The sequence below is a fragment of the Saccopteryx bilineata genome, chromosome 9 (assembly GCF_036850765.1).
Source record: "Saccopteryx bilineata isolate mSacBil1 chromosome 9, mSacBil1_pri_phased_curated, whole genome shotgun sequence".
Taxonomy (NCBI): Eukaryota; Metazoa; Chordata; class Mammalia; order Chiroptera; family Emballonuridae; genus Saccopteryx; species Saccopteryx bilineata.
The window spans coordinates 48818382-48833240 of NC_089498.1; the positions used below are offsets into that span (position 1 = coordinate 48818382).

At 39.7% G+C, this 14859-nt stretch overlaps 1 protein-coding gene across 1 annotated transcript in view; it reads left to right on the forward strand.

Moving 5' to 3' along the window:
- Positions 1–10760, forward strand: part of ANKRD22 (ankyrin repeat domain 22) — a 29579-nt gene extending 18819 nt beyond the window's left edge. The window contains exons 2-6 of the mRNA XM_066243400.1: positions 1504–1695; positions 4468–4575; positions 5328–5405; positions 8030–8128; positions 8412–10760. Of these exons, the coding sequence (XP_066099497.1) occupies positions 1504–1695; positions 4468–4575; positions 5328–5405; positions 8030–8128; positions 8412–8489 (555 nt within the window). The 3' untranslated portion in view covers positions 8490–10760. The remainder of the gene's footprint in view (positions 1–1503; positions 1696–4467; positions 4576–5327; positions 5406–8029; positions 8129–8411) is intronic.
- The last annotated feature ends 4099 nt before the right edge of the window (positions 10761–14859 follow it).

Sequence of the window (14859 nt, forward strand, 5' to 3'; positions counted from 1 at the left end):
TATTAGATATGATGATTTGTGTAATTGTGCATTTCTACGGCAACTCTGAACCTTTATATCTTTCTCATTTCATTTTGGGGTACAGAAATTTGCCCTTTATCTGCTATTAAGTTGACTTTCCTTTAGGATGTTTCTTCATGAGTAGGTCTTGGGGTTTAACAGTATCTCAATTTTAAAAGCTCACTTATTATGATATTTGGCTATATTAGAACATGAGTTGGTTAGCAAATATCCCACTTGACTTTCTCACTGGTCTATCCCAGCTGCTGCCAATACTTACGTAGCCAAGTCCGTATGCCTTTAAAATTTTCTTACTGTTTAATCTTGTGTGTGTGTGTCCTATATCCCTAGCCAGTAAGTAAATTTCACATGGTTAATAGTATAGTTTATATATCCTCCTCCCCACCCCCCCACCAACTGTGGCTGGCACACTGCACAAGTTTGACCTTGTTAAATTAAAGAATGACTTAATAAGCGATACTAAAAACTGCCATAAATTGAGCACCATTCACGTGCTAGGTATTATTTTAAGTGCTTTTACTTTTACACAATTAAAATAAATCTAAAAGATTTGACTGTTGGCCTACCATGTGCCCCATGCTGTTTTATGTGCCAAGGATACGGTGATGGATTGAATGTTGTAACATCTGTCCACATGGAGTTTACAGCCTGAACATACAGTTCTAAATAATTAAGAAAGTAGTTACAGTCATGCCAGCTGCTGCAGTGCTGTAGTCAGGAAAGACAGAAAAATGAAAATCAAGTTATGACATGAAGGATGAATCAGCAGTTAGCCAGGTGAAGGGAGGAGAAAAAAGTGTTTTATGTAAAAGGAGCAGTAAGAGCAGAGGCCCAGAGGGAATAACTCAACATGGGCTATTGAACCAAGGAGAGCAGTCCAAAGGGAAAGCAGGAGAGGGATAGTGGGCAAGATGAGGTCCACTTAGGTCTTGCTCTTAAACTCCCATCATGCTTTGCAAAGCTCTTTATAATGCTTTCTAAAATAAAAGGCATCTAATTGCAGTTAATTACATAATTTATTTGTATATTATTTTCTAAAATAGGTCTTTTCCCATTTTGCTAAGTTCCTTGAGTCCTGGGGCCCATGAATCGTCCTATCCCCAAGTGCCGTCCTAAACTCCTGCAATATGACTATTTTATCTTTTCTAAAATTTTGATTTCTGACAGGAATCATCTATCCATGAACACAACACACAGTTTCCTCACTGAATCCAATCTGCAATATTGCATCCATCTATTCATCCACTTGTCCATTTGATAAACATTTGTGTGTGCCAAGAAAGTTAGGAAATCTTAAGAGGCTCGTTAGGGACTCAACATTTATTTTAGACTTAACACTAGGCATAATGGAGACCAAACATCTTATCGACAAAGCAATATCTTACAATTTAGAAACACTTGAATTTAAAGTCACTGGGTAATAATTTTTATGTGTGTGGTTTAATTATATTTCAAAACCTGCTTTCATTTTTCTCTCTTCAGCCCATCTGCCAGGCAGCCTATCAGAATGACTTTGGTCAAGTGTGGAGGTGGGTGAGGGAGGACCCCAATTATGTGAACGTTCAAGATGGCTTTAATGGAGACACGCCCCTGATCTGTGCCTGCAGGAGAGGGCACCTGAGAATTGTTTCCTTCCTTCTAAGAAGAAATGCTGATGTGAACCTCAAAAACCAGGTGAAGCCATTAGGCAGGCATAGAGAAAGTAATTGACCATGGTAATAACTTCCTCTTAACATCAGTGGAAGCAGTGAATGTCATTTAAACATACTTGTATTTCCTGATACTAACCTTTTTTTTTTTTTCACTTACTTACTTTGGGAAGACTAACACATCTTGAGGACATTTTATTGCACTAAAAAGCAAAATAAAACAGCTCAGTCAGCAGGCTTTTATTGTGGTTAATTATGTCCTTGTATCAATACTTCTGAAAAGGAAGAGAGTGTTTCAGTCATTTGATTGGCTAGAGCTTCCTTTCTTTTCCTTCTCCACTCCATGCTTTTCCTTCCTCACCTCCATGCTCTCTCAGCTCCTCCTCCTCACCACTACAGAAGTAAAGGGAAAGATTTCCTGGGGAAAATAATCTTGAACTGCTGGTGCTATTTCATCTGCAAAAGATCCTACAGTTTACCTATAGAGTAAAAGAATACTAGTAAAAAATTTGCCAGGGACAAATAAGTTCATGAACCAGAGGTGACCTGAAGCCACGTAGAAAGGCATTAAAGATGCGATACCAGCTGATGTTGAATCTTCAGCGCAGGAAGAGCAGAATATGTGCCTATTGCTGTGAAGCTCCTTTCAGAACCCCTTTGGTTGCATCATAATAAAGGCAACCTTTAAAACACACTGAGTAAACACAAAAAGTCATTATTTGTAATAATTCTGAATGCCCGATACCCCCTCATGTATGTATGTTCAATGAGGAAAAACAGCCCATAGGGTCCACTTGTCCCTTCCAAGTCAGTTTAAAGATCAGCCCATTTGGAGTGGTAATGTATTATCAGAAAAATAAATTATTACTGGGCTTTCTTGTTTGTGCTTACTATTCTTTTTATTTGGTTGGGTTTCAAAGCAAGTCATGCCTTGTTGAATCTAACAGATGGGCAGCTCAGTGGAATATGACACGATCGCCCAGCTGAAGAACCATGTGTGTGGAGTTGTGGTGAGAGGAAGTGGCCAAAACAGATGTTGATGGGTCCATATCCTCTTTCAAGAGGATTCTACATTTAGAAAACTGAGAGAGGGATATGTTTGCTAAAACAGGGACAGGGCTGAGGGGGCACCCTTATCTCTGTTTTGTAGAGAACTTGAGCCAGCCTCCTGGGATCCTCTTGTATTTTAAATATCGGGGAAAGGACTTCAGTGGATTCTTTAGATGGATAGGAATGTTATCAGAATAAGTGCTTGGTTTGCATTTTCTTTTTTTTTTTTTTTTTGTGTGTGTGTGTGTGTGTGTGTGTGTGTGTGACAGAGAGAGAAAGAGACAAAGAAAGAGACAGATAGGGACAAACAGACAGGAAGGGAGAGAGATGAGCAGCATCAATTCTTTGTTGCGGCACCTTAGTTATTCATTGAATGCTTTCTCATATGTGCCTTGACCAGGGAGCTACAGAAAAGCAAGTGACCTCTTGCTCAAGCTAGTGACCTTGAGCAAAAGCCAGCAACCTTGGGCTTTAAGCCAGTGACCTTTGGGCTCAAGCCAGTGACCATGGGGTCATGTCTATGATCCCAAGTTCAAGCTGGAGACCGTGTGCTCAAGCTGCTGAGCCTAGACTCAAGCTGATGAACTTGGGGTTTCAAATCTGGGTCCTCAGTGTCCCAGGCTGATGCTCTGTCCACTGTACTACTACCTGGTCAGGCAATAATGGGTAGTTTTAAATTCATTCTATTATTATCTTGCCTAGTTTGCCAAATTTTTACAGAGAACACATATGCCTTTATATTAGAAAAACAAAGCCTTATTTAAGAACAGTTCCTCCCCCAGGAAGAATTTAACCTCTCATTTTCTCTCTGGCTCTCCTTCTCTTCTCATTAGTTTGTTTGGAATTCCAATCACAATAGCCTATTCTATAATACTTATCTGAGCATATTTCTGTCTCCTTTGGTCAATTTTGAGGCTCTGAGACTTTACATTCCTCACAATCCTTAGAAACTCAAGTTTATCACCTGGTAAATGTTCATGTACTAAAAGAATTAAATCGAATTATTTCTGCTTCTCTAGCAGTGCCTGTATGCACATAGAAACAAACATAGAAAAAATGTCATGTGGTTAAGATTTTTTTATGAATAAACCACAAATTTAATTGTATACCATTGGTGATTAAAGGATAACTATAGCCTGACCTGTGTTGGCGCAGTGGATAAAGCGTCGACCTGGAAATGCTGAGGTCGCCGGTTTGAAACCCTGGGCTTGCCTGGTCAAGGCACATATGGGAGTTGACGCTTCCAGCTCCTCCTCCCCCCTTCTCTCTCTCTGTCTCTCTCTCCTCTCTCTCCCTCTCTGTCTCTCTCTCTCTCCTCTCTAAAAACGAATAAATAAATAAATAAATAAATAAAAATATTAAAAAAGGGATAACTATAGATTTTCATACTGAATTTAGTCCTTTGTTTATATTTCAATATATTTTTCTCCAAAACTAACATTAATATGAGAATCTATCTTTTAATGATTTGTAAAATATATATATATATATATATATATATATATATATATATATATATATTTCTCCTATTACCTTGGTGTGGTTCTCCACCAGAGTCTTCTTTAGACTGTACTCTGTTCAATAGTCTTATCAATGGGAACCTGGGTTTATTCATCAGACATACTGCCCCCCAAAAATGGGTACCAAAAAAATAAAAAACACAAACTTATTCTTTTGATAGGGTAAGCTGGAAATATAAAATTTGAAATGAAATATTTTATTCATAAAGAATTTTCTTAATTTTTAGAAAGAGAGAACCTGCTTGCATTATGCTGTGAAGAAAAAATTTACCTTCTTTGATTATCTACTCATTGTCCTCTTAATGCCCGTCCTGCTTATTGGGTATTTCCTCATGGTGAGTACACTTCAGAGAGCCAAGGGTTATGACTCAACAAGGTTTGCTGGGCCAGTGAGATGTAAAGAAATGGTAACAAACTAAGCTCTTGGTTTGTATTCTGTAAATGACATATCCAAATTACATGTGATGCTGTGATTAAAGTAGAGCACGGAGAAAGGTAGCCAAATTAATTAGTTAATAGTAAAATAATCTGTTTGGTGTTTATTTAGAATAATAAATTAATCTTGCTTAAGAATCGTTTTGAGGAGGCATATTCAGTGCAACTATTCTATAACAGAAATCTGGTGGGAATGAAAGACTAAACTAAAGGCCAGTGTAGCCAGAGCGAGTTGAGCCAGGAGGTGTAGAGAAGGCCGGCTACAGCCGTAAGTGGAGGCCGAAACATACGGGCCCTGGTAGGCCAGGCTGAAGAGTTCACTTTGCCCTCAGAGCAATGCTATAGCATTGGAAGGTTTTGAACGAGGAAGGGAGACAGATCACTGGACTTAGTTCTCAGTGAGAATTGGTAGGTCTGGGCTGGGATGCCAGAATTTGCATTTCTAAGTTCCTAGGTTCTGATGCTAGTGTGAGAACCCTGGCTTTACCTAACTGATACTGGAAGGCTGTGTGGAGGTGGCGAAAGACTTTCAAAGGAACGTATGCACATAGGGGTACTGGGATTAAAACGAAGCCCATTGATTGGAGTAGTCCAGACATGAGATGAAGAACATGTCTGTAAACAAACCTCTTGTACTTGCCATTTGTAATAGGTGTCAAAGACGAAGCAGAATGAGAATCTCGTCCGAATGCTACTTAGTGCTGGTGTGGATGTTAATGCTGCAGACCGTGTAAGTTTGTATTTTTAGTCATTTTGAAATAATATTCAAAATGATATTTGCAGGTAGTATGTTTGTCATCTATAAAGTTGCTTGTTTCATTTTTCTAGATACTTGTGCATTTCTTTTTTTCTCTTCTCTCTTTTCTTTTCAACTTTTCTTTTCTCTTTTTTTCTGTTTTTCTACTGCCAGTTAGGTGATCTTGAGGTTGTTTAGATACTGCCACTAAACTCATGGGAATAAAATCTTTACTGTATATAGAACACTTAAAAAAAACTGCTCCACTGTTGGTGAGAAGTTAAAGAAGATGAAAGCTTTGATAACAAAATTCATCCTTGGTACTTAAGAAGCTGGAGTTAGATGCCTACATATTAACCCAGGCTTGCCATTTTTTACCTGTGTGTGTTTTGGCAAGTTATAAACTCATTCAAGTTTCAGTTTCCTCATCTATAAAATGAGGATGTTGGTAACTTACAGGGCTGATTCAAAGCACTTAGCTGATAGCCTGGCGTATAGTAAATGAACATGAGCAGCTGCTACTGCAGCCAAGATCCCAACCAGCAAAGAGTGTTCCTATCTTAAGGTAAAGAAAACTCAGGACAAAGTCAAGGAAAAATCCAAATGATGGTAAGAGCAATGATAACAGGAGCCACCTCAACTAACTTCTCCCTGTTTATAAATAAACTATGTCCTTGAATTCATCTTCCTCCCTTACATGATCATAAATGGATCAAAAGTTTATTCATAAGGAGTTTTATTTGCTTATATGATTGAATGGAATTTTGCGTTCCCAGTTCTTTACTGAAAAAGTAAGCCAGTCAAAATTTGATTCCAAAAAAACCCCAAATATTCTATTCATGTTTAATTTAATTCTATTCATCTAATTTATGTTGTATACAGTTGTATGTATATTATCATTCTAAATTCTGTGGAAAAGAAATGTCCCTACCCCTGTTTATATTAAGTATTTACATCATTTTAGATTGGGTTATATGGGCATCATATGTTTAAATGGTGGTAGTTCTCTCTCTCTCCCTCCCTCTCTCTCTCTCTCTCTCTCTCTCTCTCTCTGTATGTGTGGGTGTGAGAGAGAAAGAGACAGCGAGGAAGTTTATGAAATACATGTTTTTACTTTTATTCTAAATATAACTTTTGGATTAATTTGGATAGACTACAACTGTGAATCATCAAAGTTAGATAACTTTGAAATGTATTAAGATGTCATTAAAAATTAAAGGTAATTCTAAATGTTTAAAACTTTACTTGTGAACAAAATTTCTCCAAGATATTTTTTCTTAACTATGTTTATTTCTATCTCTAGATAGAGAATTACATTCCTTCACACACTCATCCATATATGTGCACACAGATCATATTTTTACCATCATTTTCAAAAAACTACTTATAGATTAAGATACATTTTCTATGCAATGTATTGTAGTTATTAGACTCTCTTTATTTCACATTGAAAAATTCAGAGCCTGATCTTCCATTCATCATGCCACCACTTAATAAAAAATATGAGATTACAGCATTATTTCCCATGATCTTAGTGGGGTTTCTGGGGGGAAATTTTTAGTTAATTCTGTTACTCTTGATAGTCAAGGATATTATTATTATTAATTTTTTTAGGTGAGAGGAGGGGAGATAGTGAGGCAGACTCCCACATGTGCCCCAACCAGGATTTACCCAGCAACCCCATCTGGGGCTGATGCTTGAGTACAGAACTATTTTTAGTGCCTGAGGCTGATGTGTTCCAAGGAACCATCCTTAGTGCCTGGAGCAACACTGGAACCAATTAAGTCACTGGCTGCAGGAAGGGAAGAGGGAGAGAAGGGTGAGAGAGGTGGGAAGAAAAGCAGCTGGTCTCTTCTCCTGTGTGCCTTGACTGGAATCAAACCCGGGACATCCATATGCTGGGCTGATGCTCTATCCACTGAGCCACTGGCCAGGGCCAACGATATTATTTCTTCACTTACCAAAACCATGGTTATTTGGCTTTGAAAGAAAATTTTTTTTAGCACAAATGCCCTAGATATAAATTTCTTTTGACTTGTAGTTGGCGTTTTAAATTAGTAGCAACAGAGTAGACCCATTATTTATCATACATAATATAAAATATAACAAACCAAATACAGTAGACTTCCATGCTGAATCGCACTGGTCTCATAAGTGTGCTGTAGAAATCTGAGTCACCTTCTTACATTGTGGAATTTTTTTTTATTATTATTATTATCAAGAACCACAGAGGATGATACCTGCAAAATAGCCCATGTGGAGACTCGAAGGAAAAATATGGTGACATGACCAAGGTGTTGATTGACCAGACATACAGAATTCTACAAAGAAACCTTGGGATAATTCAGCATTAGCTTTTTATAAGTTGCATTTTTCTTAGTTTGGAATAGATCATAAGGAAGGAAGATATTAATAACTTATAGAACATTAATATGTATAATATACATATTGAGGCAGAAGAGACTTTAAGAACAAGAAATATAGTTGCACAAAGGTGGTTGCAGACTGTTTTGCTTAGCTGTACACTATAAAATATAAGAGCGCTTGCTAAAGAAGCCTCACACTGCGGCTTGTGGAGTCCAGCGGGTGCGCTGCAGTGTTGGTCCTTTGTGTTTCAGTATGGCTGCACTGCGTTACATTATGCCTGTGAAATGAAAAACCAGACTCTTATCCCTCTGCTCCTTGAAGCCCATGCAGACCCCACGATAAGAAATAAGGTAAGAACTTGTGGACCATGGCCTGGGCCTGAGGTCCCTCCAGTAGCATGATCTGCTAACTTCAGCCTTGCGCTGAATTAAGTTGATTGCCTCTGATGTCAACAACAAAATCGATCATCCTCATGAAAGAATCAAGTTATCCTATTGCTGTTAGAATGCACAATATTTAAAATCATTTCCAAGCCTGAGAGTCAATTAGTCTAAACTGTTTGCTGGACCCTTTGCATTGACATTTGATTCTATTAGAGAGAGATAACGATAGTTTTTTTTTTCTTCTCGTCAGCATGGTGAGAATTCCCTGGATATTGCACGAAGATTAAAATTTTCCCAGATTGAATTAATGCTAAGGAAAGCATCATAATCCTTGTGGCCTCAGATGGAGAAGTAGAAAAACATAAAGGACTGGATTCTGTCTGTATCTCGGACTATTGGTCTGTGGGCCATTCAACCTGGATGCTGCTGTTTTATGGGGATAATGATGGTTGCCATGGATAATTTTTTCTAAGAAGAGAGGTGCGTGTGTGTGTGTGTGTGTGTGTGTGTTGAGAGAGAGAGAGCAAGAGAGAAAGAGAGAGAAAGATAGAAAAATATCATTTTGTTTTTTCACTTATTTATGTATTCACTGGCTGATTCTTACATGTGCCCTGACCTGGGACTGAACCCTCAACCTTGGCACCCCGGGATGATGCTATATGCCATGTATAATGTTTTGAAGAGCTTTGTAGTCATATTTTTGCTCAATGGAATTCACCATGACCCTAATCCTTCTAGGAGAAACACTAAAGCTATTGGGTTCTCCACTTCAGTCAAAAAGTTAATGCTTCAAATTCAGTTTCCTGAAGAAGAGGATCAGAGTTATCTTAAATAGTGATCTCTTTTCTCAGCTGTGTGCTCTTATATGAGGCTGTCTTGTCTATATTATGTCCCAGGAGACACTGTTGCTCTCAGGCCCCTTTAGGTAGTAAGAGGAAGAATGGAATTATGTACATTTGTATAGAATGGTGTATGTGTATGTGGGAGGGAGGATTTAGAAAGACACGTGTAACTTTCTTTGGCAAAACAATATAACAAAAACACTTTCCAGTTGTCAGTGGTGGCAGTTTTATACCACAGAAATTGGCAAATGCTAAAATCAAGGCTTTTTCTTTCTTTCTGGAGACCCAGTTTACCAGTCACCTGATCACCAGCACACTGCTAAACATTTTGCTATGGGTTTATGAATAAAAGCCACTTGATTTTGAACATGACTATGTAACTACCAAGATTTTTGTTTAAAAATACCTTTAATTCTCTTGAGAATGCAAGACAGCTACTAAACTTATTAGCTCTGTTTATTTTTATTGATAACACTTAAGATATTACTATAGTTTATTTGGATAAAGTATTTCTATTTAAGTAATAGGGTCAAATGATGAAGTAATATCTGGATTATAGTTCTAGATGAAAGATGAAATTTCAGAATATCTGTTCAATTCCTTTGTCAGTGAGACAGAGTGGAAATAAACATATTTTTTAAATAATTAAATTGTACAAAGTGAGATTGAAAAATGAGTACTTTTAGACATAAACTAAGCCACACTATATGTGGTAACAAATATGTCTAAGAATAAAGATTTGCCATCATTGAATAGAACAAAGTTCTAATAAAAATCAAATCCTGGAATATTTAGTGAATTATGTACAGGGCCTTAAGGCACATATTGTGTGAGAGAGATAGTAGCATATAGATAGATTCTAAAGCCCTTAAATATCTCTTAAATTATTTAAGATCCATTCACACTGTATTGAGTGATCAGGTGACTCTGGGAGATAAGAAAAAATAGTGAAATTCACATATCAGTGTACCTTTGACACACACCAGTATAGCTTTAATTCAGAAGTTCTTAAAATTGTGCTGTTCATTCCAGAGTTTTGCAAACTTGTACTATTACTCATGTAATTTATATCTGTCATCTCTGAAACTCTGTAAAAAGTGGACAATTCTTAAAAAAAAAACACCCAGATTTGTGAACAAGCTGTGAAATTGTCCAACGATAACTTTGTCAAGAACAAAAAAGATAAAATATACAATTTGTTTTATTATGCTCAGGACATTACAAAATTTTCTTCTTAGCTCTTAGTTTTTGGAGGCAAAAAGCTGAATCAGACATTTCTAGCCATTAGGTCTCCTACCAACTCTCAAACAAGCTAGGACTAGAATCCAGATACTGAAATACATAGATATGCTTTATGCAACGCATGATATATTTCTTGGAAACCTCATAAAAATTTTATAAAATTATCTCCTCTGAAACACAAATATAAAACTTGGCCCTTTTAAAGATGCTTAAAATATAATTTATCCATACTGTACATTGATTTTCTTTTTGTTTTGGTGTATTTATTTGTTTTATTACTTATCTATTTTTGGTTAGAAAAGTTTGGCTTTTGAGGTAGTCTTATGTCTCTATGGAATATCTAGTTTATTGTGTGAAAATCAACAACAATCCAGAGACTCAAGACTTTGCTCTCACCTCAATTTGTCATACTACTTTATTGTTCCAAAGATATGGCTTGTAGAAAAATAAATACATGTTTTGGGGAAGTTTACTTGAATGACATAGAGAATATCTAGATAATTTCTGGCTCTTAGGATGAGCCAGAAACATCTTAGGATGAGTGGTGCAGGTCACCAGCCATGAAAACTGAGTACATCCAGTACATGGCTGGAGGAAAAAAGATAACCATTAGAAATGTAGCAATATTTTTCACTGAACTCTATGTACCCAGCAACAAGGAAGCCCTAACCTAGAGACTTAGCCAAGAACAAGGTCAGCTAATCACACCTCTTCTGCCCTTGTAAACGTTGCTTGCTTGCTCAGCCTAGATAGCCACCCTATAAAAAGGAGCCATTTTAGAAGCTCGGGGCTGCAGTGTTCCCTTGCGTGGGTTGCCTGCAGTCCCTGATCAGGTTTGCAATAAACTTTATAAAATTCACTTTGAGTTTGCTGTGGTCTGTCTCCTGGGATGTAACATATGGAGGCCCCAGTGAGATTGGCCATGTAAGACCCCTCCTCACAGAGTGGGCTGCAGCAGACGTTGGTAGCTGGCCAGCCTCCAGCAGTTGCCATTTGGAAACTGAATTTGGCTGATTCGAAACATTTGGAGTCTCAAGACTGTTTGGTAAGGAAGCTTCCTCTTTGAATATTTGGAAACAGAGCTCTGGTTAGAAAAGTGTGTAGTGGAGCAGGCGGGACACCACCTGATTTCTCACCACCTGGTTGGTCGGGGAATGCAGGACACTGCCTTCTCCCTTTGGTTTTGGTTTAGAAGTTTTGTTTGTTTTGTGTGCATATTTGGTTTGTTTGTCTTTTTCGCCTGTTGCTTCCTCACAGGATTTCTTCGGGAGTCAAGGGCCATGGGTCAGGGGCAATCTACTGCCCTAACGCCTCTTCAGTGCTTGCTTGATAACTTTTCTGATTTCTCTCACAGGGCATGAGACTATGGGACTCCTGTTGATTCCGCCACGTTGCGGACTCTTTGTGAACTAGAATGGCCAACCTTTGGTGTAGGGTGGCCCTCGGAGGGCACTTTCAATTTACCCACACTCTTTGCTGTCAGGGCAAATGTCTATCGGGTCCCACACCCTGACCAGATGCCATATATAGAGGTGTGGATTGCCATAGCCACGGGAGGACCAGGTTATGTTAAGAAATTTTTTAAGAACTATATTAAGGGAGATAAAGTCCAGGCAGGAGGAAAAGCTGTCCTATTGGCAACCCCAAACGAAGTCAAAGGGAGGCTTTCCTCCCCAAAACAAGAAACTTTGAGAGAAAAGCCACAGCCTGCCCTCAGACTTTATCCAGTAATACAAGAAGATCCAGGGGCCGCTGAGTCCTTACTAGATCCCATTCCTCCCCCGTATCCAGCCTGACCTGTGGTGGCGCAGTGGGATAGAGCGTCTACCTGGAACACTGAAGTCACTGGTTTGAAATCTTGGGCTTGCCTGGTCAAGGCAAATATGGGAGTTGATGCTTCTTGCTCCTCCTCCTTCTCTCTCTCTCTCTCTCTCTCTCTCTCTCTCTCTCTCACTCCTCTCTCTCTAAAAATCAATCAAAAAAAAAAAACCCTCCTTTGTATCCAGAGCAAGGTGAGGACCCGCCTAAAACCGCGGGGCTACCCTCTGCAGCAAACCCACAACCTAGACTGGCCCCCTCTTGGGAAAACCCACCCATACCCATACAGGAGCCAATTATGGTCATCCTACTATGCCACCAGCTCCAAAGCCGGCACCTTTGCTTCCCCTCCGAGAAACTGCAGGGGGCGGGATCCTAGGGGCCCGGCTAGATTAATTTATGTCCCCTTCTCTACTAGTGATTTATATAATTGGAAACATCAGAACCCCCCATTTTCAGAGAAACCCCAGAGTCTAATTTCTCTCCTTGAAACCATTTTCTGTACTCATCGTCCTACTTGGGATGATTGTCAACAGGTTCTTTATACTCTCTTCACTTCTGAGGAAAAGGAAAGAATCTACCAAGAGGCTGCTAAAGCAGCATTAGGGGATGGAGATCTACATAGCCTTAGTCGCAGGCAAGAATTAGAGGAAGTTCTCCCTTCGACGCCCCCCCCCCCGACTGGGACCCCAACACTTCTAGGGGACAGGAGGCTTTACACAAGTATCATGATTTCCTGCTCAGGGGTCTCCGGGCAGCAGCAAGGAAGCCAACTAATTTTAGTAAAGTCAGCAAAATCATCCAGGGAAAGGATGAATCTCCTTTGGCTTTCCTTGAAAGGCTTTTAGAAGCCTATAGTACATATACTCCATTAGACCCGGATGTCCCAGAAAATAGGAGGCTCATAGACGTAGCCTTTGTCTCCCAAGCGGCCCCAGACATCAGAAAGAAGTTACAAAAGTTAGAAGGATTTGAAGGAGAAAACAGAAGCAAACTTTTAGAAGTTAGTCAGAAAGTTTATATGAACAGGGAGGATCCAGAGATACGAGGTGCGGAAAAGGTGGCAAAAATACTAATCACAGCCCAACAAAAGAAACCCGCTAAAGGAAAACCACAAAGGAAAGGGCAGAATAGTAGACCGCCTCTAGACAAGAATCAATGTGCTTATCGCAAGGAGACCAGGCATTGGAAAAATGAGTGTCCTAAGCTAAAGGAGAAGAAGGGACAGAAAGCTGAGGTCCTCTTCGAGGATCAAGGCTGCTGGGGTTCCATACCGTTAGGCCCCTAGGAACCCATGGTAACACTGTCCGTTGGTGGGAAGCCCACCAAATTCCTTGTGGACCCAGGGGCCACTTATTCAGTACTACAATAAGCTACAGGACCACTCTCTTCAAAAGAAGACTGCCATTGTCGGAGCAACGGGAAAAGCTAAGTCATACCCATGGACGAAGGTAAGGATCACTGACCTTGGGAAGGGAACTATCTCTCATTCGTTCCTAGTAATACCAGAGTGTCCTTATCCTCTCCTTGGAAGAGACCTCCTACACAAACTACATGCTACCATCTCCTTCCATGGGAGGCAACTACGTTAACTTTAGATCCAGCTTCAACCCCGTCTATATTAGTAACAGTACCCTTGTCAGAGGAATACTTGTTAATAGAGGAACCGTCCCAAGCAGTTTCCTCTAGCTTTTTAGAGGAATTATTTGCAGAAGTACTGGGCATTTGGGCAGAAACAAATTCACCTGGACTAGCTAGTCACCAGCCTCCTGTCCACGTTCAGCTAGCAAGCACGGCACTACCCATACGAGTCCGGCAATACCCAATCCCGCAGAGAGCTAAAAAAGGGATTTCAAAGCATATAAATAGACTCTTAAAAGCAGGCCTTCTAAGGCTATGTCACCCTCCTTGGAATACTCCATTACTCCCTGTCAAAAAGCCAGGGACAGAGGACTATAGATCGGTCCAGGACCTCCAAGAAGTCAATCTCCGGGTTGAAACAATTCACCCGATGGTTCCGAACCCCTACATTCTTCTGAGTCTTCTACCTCCGGACCGCACTTACTATCCAGTCCTCGACTTAAAAGATGCTTTTTTCTCCAGCCCTTTAGCTGAAAGGAGTCAGCCTATTTTTGCTTTTGAATGGATTGATCCAGAAGGAGGATTTTCTGGACAGCTAACGTAGACAAGATTGCCTCAGGGGTTTAAAAACTCCCCAACATTATTTGATGAAGCATTAAGCAAGGATTTACAATCTTTTCGGGAATCACATCCACAGGTTACACTACTCCAATATATAGATGATCTTCTCCTTGCAGCAGACTCTGAGGAAACCTGCAAAAAAGCCACCAGAGCCTTGCTCCACACCCTCGACCAGCTCGGGTATCATGTCTCCAGCAAGAAGGCCCACGTAAACGTTCTGAAAGCCACTATCTTGGGTATGACCTCAGAGAAGGTAAGAGGACTTTATCATCTGAAAGAATTCAGGCAATTCTTGATATCCCGACCCCTTCCACAAAAAGACAAGTTTGAGAATTTCTAGGGGCTATCGGATATTGCAGACTGTGGATATTAGGGTTTGCTGAATTAGCAAAACCCCTATATACAGCAACCGGGGGTAAAAGTCCAGACCTTATATGGACAACAACTGAGGAAGCTGCTTTCCAAGCCCTGAAGGAAGATTTGGTCTCAGCCCCTGCTCTGGCACTTCCTGATTTGAATAAGCCATTCCAGTTATTTGTAGCTGAAAAACATAGGGTAGCAAAAGGAGTATTCACACAGACGCTTGGACCTTGG